The sequence below is a fragment of the Palaemon carinicauda genome, chromosome 45 (assembly GCF_036898095.1).
Source record: "Palaemon carinicauda isolate YSFRI2023 chromosome 45, ASM3689809v2, whole genome shotgun sequence".
In the NCBI taxonomy this organism is placed as follows: domain Eukaryota; kingdom Metazoa; phylum Arthropoda; class Malacostraca; order Decapoda; family Palaemonidae; genus Palaemon; species Palaemon carinicauda.
Genome location: NC_090769.1, coordinates 27,427,738 through 27,435,237, shown reverse-complemented (window position 1 = coordinate 27,435,237; position 7,500 = coordinate 27,427,738). Strand labels below are relative to the sequence as shown.

At 33.5% G+C, this 7,500-nt stretch overlaps 1 protein-coding gene across 1 annotated transcript in view; it reads left to right on the top strand.

The window, feature by feature from the left end:
- Positions 1 to 1,701, top strand: part of MESR6 (misexpression suppressor of ras 6) — a 14,699-nt gene extending 12,998 nt beyond the window's left edge. Inside the window, exon 2 of the mRNA XM_068367421.1 lies at positions 1,529 to 1,701. Within this exon, the coding sequence (XP_068223522.1) occupies positions 1,529 to 1,701 (173 nt within the window). The remainder of the gene's footprint in view (positions 1 to 1,528) is intronic.
- The last annotated feature ends 5,799 nt before the right edge of the window (positions 1,702 to 7,500 follow it).

Below are 7,500 nucleotides of genomic sequence, written 5' to 3'. Positions count from 1 at the left end.
AATATTGTATTTTTCCTTGTTTCCTTTCCTCACTGGGCTATATTCCCTGTTGGGGCCCCTGGGCTTATAGCATCCTGCTTTTCCAACTAGGGTTGTAGCTTAGCAATTAATAATAGTAATAATAACAGGAGAAGTTGATGGTCACGCCCCCTTTCCTTGACCAAAGCAGGTATTTATAGACAAACCTTCGAGAATACACATAATTCCACCAAGCTTTTATATCCGTATCTTAAAAAATAAGATATAACAAAAGACAATTATTCATCGGAGAAGAACAAAAGAACAATTACTTGACAAGATTTGTTTTATTTTAGTTTATAATCATTAGAAAGAACAAGAACACAGTGAAACAGCCGAGTCATTCGGCTTCGACAATGACTAGGAGAAAGATGAAATATTTTTCTTCTCTGTTTTTTGTTTCTTGAATCTTCAGCAGGATGGAACAGAGCGTGGGAAATTCTCATCTCGTTTAGCTCTTTAGCTCTTTATCTATTTATCCATCTATCTAGCTATCTATCTATCTATCCATCTATCTATCTATCTATCTATTTATCCATCTATCTATATATTTACCTATCAATCTATCTATCTATCTTACTGATTCTAAATAAATAAAATCAGATCTAAATACATTTAAAAGGTGAACAGACATTATTTCGCAACAAGCAACTATAGTAGATAACTGCAAAGGAATGTTTTTACTCGAGTTTAAAAACGCCAACAAAAAACTGAAATTCAAAGGGCCTTTCTGATCCAAGATTCTTGAACACAGTTCTTATTAAATGAATATAGGTTATAATTTAACACATCTCTCTCTCTCTCTCTCTCTCTCTCTCTCTCTCTCTCTCTCTCTCTCTCTCTCTGCTGGAATTTTACGGCTGCATTGCCTTCCTCCTCGTCAGGGGCAACTTATTCACGCCGATCCGAACTTCTTTTCCTTAGGGGTCAGTAGACGGATGGGTGACCGCAAATAAGCTCTAGATCAAGATGGCACCTAACAGTCAGAGCTTGGAGATTTTCAATAGAAATTTATGAGCGGAATTGAGTCACTATGATCTAGAATTTAGAGAAAAAGGGCTTCCAGTAACGAAAAATATTATTTTATTATTTTCCCTTTTTAGTTTTCAGTCGTGTTATATGGTACATTAAAATTACCGAACTAGAACAAAGCTTATTATTATAGTGTTTCATAAAAGCCTCGCTATCAAAACATACACAAACACAGAAAACATAAGTAATGAGTATAAAAATCATCCTGACAAACCTTTAATGCATTTCGAAAGCCACAGTCCTAACATGTTTTGAGATAACGTCATCGCCAGCTCTTCCCAACTTTTTTTTCCCAATTTACTGTGCCAGAGAGACCCACTCACAAACGAACTGAATATCTGCAAATTCCATCAGTGAGGATGAGGGCAAAAGTGAGAGCAGATTTAGCGTACTTCTCGTAGATCTCATAGGCATAATGACCTCCAAGATTTCATCCTTCTCATTTTTTTTTGTTTTTTGTTTCCTTCTCAATATTTAGCAAAACATGAACGCTGGGTCCAGGATGTTCGAGAGAAAGGGGAGGAGGAGGGGGAGAAGGAGGAGGAGGAGGAAGAGGAGGAGGAGAAGAAGGAGGAGGAAGGGGAGAAGGAGGAGGAGGAGCAGGGGATAGTCAGACTTGGAGGAGAAAGTTCGCCACATCCGCATCTTTAATGGGAGCCCGAAAGGAGGTACAGATGCTTCTCAATTCTTTGGCATCAAGAATCTTATGCTTTGCCCAAAAACAACATTCTCTTTCTCCTTTACCCCGTCCCTGAAACTTTTTTTTTACACCAATTACCAAATTGGTTAAGTTTTGTTTCATTATTTTCCTAATATAATTTGCATTATTTTTTTTTTTATATTGGTATGAGAGTCTATACTGAGGTAATAATACTAAACTCTGCTTGATGAAAGTACCACATGCTTATCATCTTTAAAGAGAACATATTCATCCTGTCTATGTTGTGTAAAAAGGAAGATATTGCTTATTATAGATACGTATTCATCACGAAACTATCCACTTCTTTCTGAAATAAAACTCTAAGCTCATCTGATAAACACGAGTCTATTTTTTCCTGTTGGAGCCTCTGGGCTTATAGCATCTTGCATTTCCAGCCAGGTTGTAGCTTAGCTTCTAATAATAATAATAATAATAATAATAATGATAATAATAATAATAATAATAATAATAATCATAATTCCGTAAGTCCATATTTAGATTAAACCTTTTAATATAAAATAAGAAAGAATAAATATTAAAGATTTTAGTTTGGTAGAAAGAGGACACTGAAGACAACACGCCCCTTTTTTTAAAGAAGTGACCCCTCCCACAATGTTCCTCATGGACCAATGAGACAGTATTCCTGGAAATGTCTTCATGTTCCTCCATGGTCAAAAAAAAAAAAAAAAAAAAAAAAAAAGAAAAGGTAGGCAGGAATTCCGTTTTTAATTTTTACCGAAGATTTTTTAGCGTTACAAGTAGAATGAATGAAGTTCTTGGTGATGAAAGATGCCTTCTATCTCTCACGAGCAGAGAGAGAGAGAGAGAGAGAGAGAGAGAGAGAGAGAGAGAGAGAGAGAGAGAGAGAGAGAGAGGCTGGTGATGGGGAGACCCATAAGGCAATGGCTCCGCCTTTTAGATTTCTCTCCAAATAGTCCCAAAGAGAAAGGTGGGCGCTGATTGGCTCCCTTCCTTGCAAGCGGATAGAAGGACGGCCCCCATTGGTCGAAAAAAAATAATCTCTTCGGCCGAGACTAGTTTCCGCTTTAGAAACAGCCTCACTTTCTCGGGCCATCCTTCTCCCTTGCCCAGAGGGGGATAAAAACGCGCACGAGAAAATATTAAATAAAAGTCTCCATCATCTAGGTGGACCACTTCACAAAAATGGCACATTTGTTTTTTTCACTAGGTGGTTTCGTCTCGTAGAAGGGTCAGAATCTTTCAAGTGTCGCAGACGGAGAGAGTTGAAGAGAAGATCTCATTTTCATTTTCTTTTGCTTTCACCTACATACGCATTTACTACACGTCTTTATACATTTGAATCTGTCTAGTTTTCTTGGCGTCAATGACCTTAGATATCAGGATGCCAGAAAACTTTAAATCAATTAATTTAGTTTTCTTTGTCAAGTTTTCCTGTGAAACAGTCAAACTCGATTTAGGAGTAGAATTCATAATCCAATGAATTTTTGGGGGATAGTAGAAATTATTCTATATAAATTACTTATTAAAACGAATGATATTGAGGATTTGACACCATTAGGAACAATATTAAAAGCTAGAGTTCATCATGCCCATGTCCTAAAATATAAATATTCCTTTAACTAAAAGTCCGGCTTAGAGTCCTAAATATCCTAAATATTCCCTAAACTAAAAATCCGGCTCAGAGTTGTACCCAAGAAAGAAATATCGCCAGACCTTCCCAAATTTTGTTGATTATTCAAAAAATATTTTCTGCCATATGCAATGGTTACAAGGGTATGAAAACCGCAAAAGGAATGTAGTCTTTCTGTCCTTGCTTCCGAATTCAAGGTCAAAGGTGAAAGTCTGATTGTGGTTTTTCTCAGCACTTATAAGGTCTCAATGGCTTTCCCCTTCAATGCTTTCTATGGTCGGGAGATTTCAGGGATGCTGCTAGCTGTGGGACGTTTGTATGGTTAAAACAGTATAAGGAGGACGGTGGTAAAGGTTGGGGAATATAGTTGTTTTCCTTAATTGCATGGATTAACAAAAATTGTATTTGCAATAGATGTATGTACAGGAATTGCCATATGTAATTAAAGTGAACCGATTAACTGTCGTAAATTGAATGTGCTGCCTTTAGAAGCAATGATGTTTGGCCCTCATTCTTTTGTGTAATTTATTTCTGAACTTCTTTGTTTAATTGTTTTTTCTTCAGCATATATTTCTTTTTTACTTTACTTCATCATATTCCATTTTTTCAAATGATTATACTGTATTTTATCGTCCTAAAAAGTCTTATAGTGTTCGGTAAGAAGGTATAAAGACAATAAAATGTTAGAATTATTTTTACAGTGGAATCATATCATTGCTCAGAAAATATTTATGAATTATCAGACTATTTTAAAGATGTTTCCAAAAGAATAGTCGTCAAGATTGATGCTCTAATTAGAATACCATCTCAAACAATATCCATTATACTCATGCGATCATTACCAGTATAATCATACAACAATGGAATCTCTTGAGCGTTACATCTTATCACACGGACGCATCTACCACAATTGCTGTTATGAATTCAGTCATTGCGATGAGAGAAAAACTGCTCATCATGTTTGAGTAATAAATCTCGGTTCTCCTTTCTGTCGTAGTGAGAACTTTCCTTTCCATTTCCAGCACTGAAGATCGAATCAAAGAAAAGGGTTGATCATATTATTAGTGCCTCTGCCTTTGGAAAAATATTGTTATCGAAAATAGTATGCCTAAGGAGTCTAGTGAAAACGATATAACTGCTGTTTAAACTTGCCTTATACCAGTTCTTGCCCCAAAGTGAAGATGAACACATCATCCATCCTGGAATGCTAAGGGAAATGGGATTTAAATTATAATCCTGATCTCAAATTTAGAACTGGAAGCAAACAATGTAAAGTTTAAATTCCTGGGGATGTGACTACAGTCCACAACAGGACCCTAAAATTAGTTTTTCTTATAATATTTTCTTCTGGGCTGCTACATAGACAAAGAGCTTCGATCTGGCTGACAGTGCAATGCAATACGAAACAACAAGTTCCGGTAAGTGAAAACTGAAAATAGTCCACTTCTTTTTGTGAAGCAGAGATATGACTGAACACCGAACCATCTTTGTACTTTTAGAACTACATTTAACTTTTGAATTCGGTTAAAAATTTCACTCAATGTTACATCATCGATTGCAGATACTAATAACTGCAGATCAATGACTCTCTATGGTTATTGCGTGGCAGACAAAAAGCAGTTTCATGACCGTCAATAAGATGAAATTACATACTACCTCCTATCGCCCTTAGAGAGATGCATGAACGAACTAGCCCGAAGCGAGTTTTGATGAATGAAACCGCCAATGGTCGGAGTAAATTATGAGTTTGGGTCACCTGCCTTCGGCAGCAAATGCCTTCAGTCCAGAGAACAACTTAGGGTGCCGAAGGCGTTTGCGAATTCCTATTCCTAATCAACAGCCCAAGATAAAACACAAATTGTTAAACATTTTTTCAAAGTGAAATATTCTGGATCTTTACATAATAGTGTTTATCTGTTAACCAGCAGCCCAAGATAAAACACAAATTGTTGAATATTTCTTAAAGGGAAATATTCTGGATCTTTATATAACAGTACTAACTGTTAATTCAATTAATTCTTGCATAATTTCTCTCGCTCAGTAATTACGATATTTACTTTAGACCTATTGAATTTCTTTAATCCTTGCTTATACATAAAATTAAAAGATAAGACCTTATCATTTATTATTATTATTATTATTATTATTATTATTATTATTATTATTATTATTATTATTATTACTTGCTAAGCTACAACCCTAGTTGGAAAAGCAAAATGCTATAAGCCCAGGGGCCCCAACAGGGAAAATAGCCAAGTGAGGAAAGGAAACAAGGAAAAATAAAACATTTTAAGAACAGTAACAACATTAAAATAAATATTTCCTATTTAAACTATACAAATTTTAACAAAACAAGAAGAGAAATTAGGTAAAAATAGTGTGCCTGAGTGTACCCTTACCAAAATAAATCATTACAAAAATTTCAAAACTTATTTTAATTTTCAGTAACAATCGGTTTTCATTCCACTCGTTTCGCATCAGATTTTTATATTTGCAATTTCAAAATTTTATATTTGCAATTTCAAAATTTGATGAGAATTAGTTAATCATATTTTCACGGTTCAGTTAACCGGGATTGGCAAACAAATAAATTAATATTCTTTCAATACGAGTTGCAATATCATATGATCTTTAATTGATTCTGATATCTATTATATAATTTTACTTTAGTTTTATTCACTGTCTGTACTGCAATTAATTTTTTTTTTTTAAATACTCCAATTTTTCTGTTAAAAAGTAAAAATATATATACTTACTCTCCGGCTCGAAATCTTTTAGATGATAATTCATCATGGAAAAAAATATAAGATAAACTATACTAAAAAAAATATTGATTAACAGAAATATGTAAATACTTTCCTGCCCTAATTTGTCAAATTTACAATGAAATAAGCCAAATGATATATATGATCTATAATGTGACGGTTTATAATCGTGTTGAGAGAAAATAAGTCTAAGATGTCATTACTATATGAAGAATCCAGCAAATAATATTTTTTTTTCTTTTTTTGCGAGATTCTTCGTAAAAATTGAAAACCAAAATGAATGCAACAATACGTAAGTTAATACAATATGAATATCTACACATACGAGTACGTTATAACCAACACAATTGAATACTCAAAAAAGTAAAAATTACATAACAATGTTCACCAAATGAGGGAAAAAAATATGCAAAAGACCAAAAAATATAAAAACTTGATCAATACATTATATTCCTTAAGATAATTAATCCCGGGTCAATGCGAATGGTGAGTAAATCTAATCTGTGCTTGTTTCTTTAAAGTTTTTTATAGTTTATATATGAAATATTAAGTTTAATGTTGTTAATGTTCTTGAAATATTTTATTTTTCCCTGTTTCCTTTCTTCACTAGGCTATTTTCCCTGTTGGAGCCCCTGGGCTTATAGCATCCTGCTTTTCCAACTAGGGTTGTAGCTTAGCAAGTAATAATAATAATAATAATAATAATAATAATAATAATAATAATAATAATTATAATAATATGTGAACGAAATGCTGTTGCAGGTCGAATGTTAAAAAATAATGCACTGAAACTTACATGAAATGTTAACTTATAAATAGTAAAAATATCACCAAGCTTCAGGTGATTGGGATTTTTTTTAATAGCGTATTCCGGTACATGTGTTTCCTTTGGATTTTAAGTTAGAACAAAGTACATCTCAAAGTATAACAGATGCACATTTCACTTAAGAATAAATCAATAAAAATGATAAACAATTAAGATATTTGATTTAGCATAATACTTGCGAGAGTTCAAATTACCGGCGCTCATAAATACATAAGGGGCTGTATTTATTGACCAGGAGAGAGAGAGAGAGAGAGAGAGAGAGAGAGAGAGAGAGAGAGAGAGAGAGAGAGAAAATTTTCAAGGATAAAACTAGAAGTTTTAAACAATTATTATATTGTAATCTTTACCATTAAAACAACGGACTATGAACGGTAGTGAAATTTGTTTTAATAGATTTGACTGATATAAAGTTTTCCTAAGAGACGAATACAGAAAAGAAGGTCTTAAAATTAATTTAAAATCAGGAAAACGATACATTGAAATAAATTTGACCTTTTCTTGATATTCATGAACCTTTATCATAAAAAATAACTTCTAGTAGGGATGT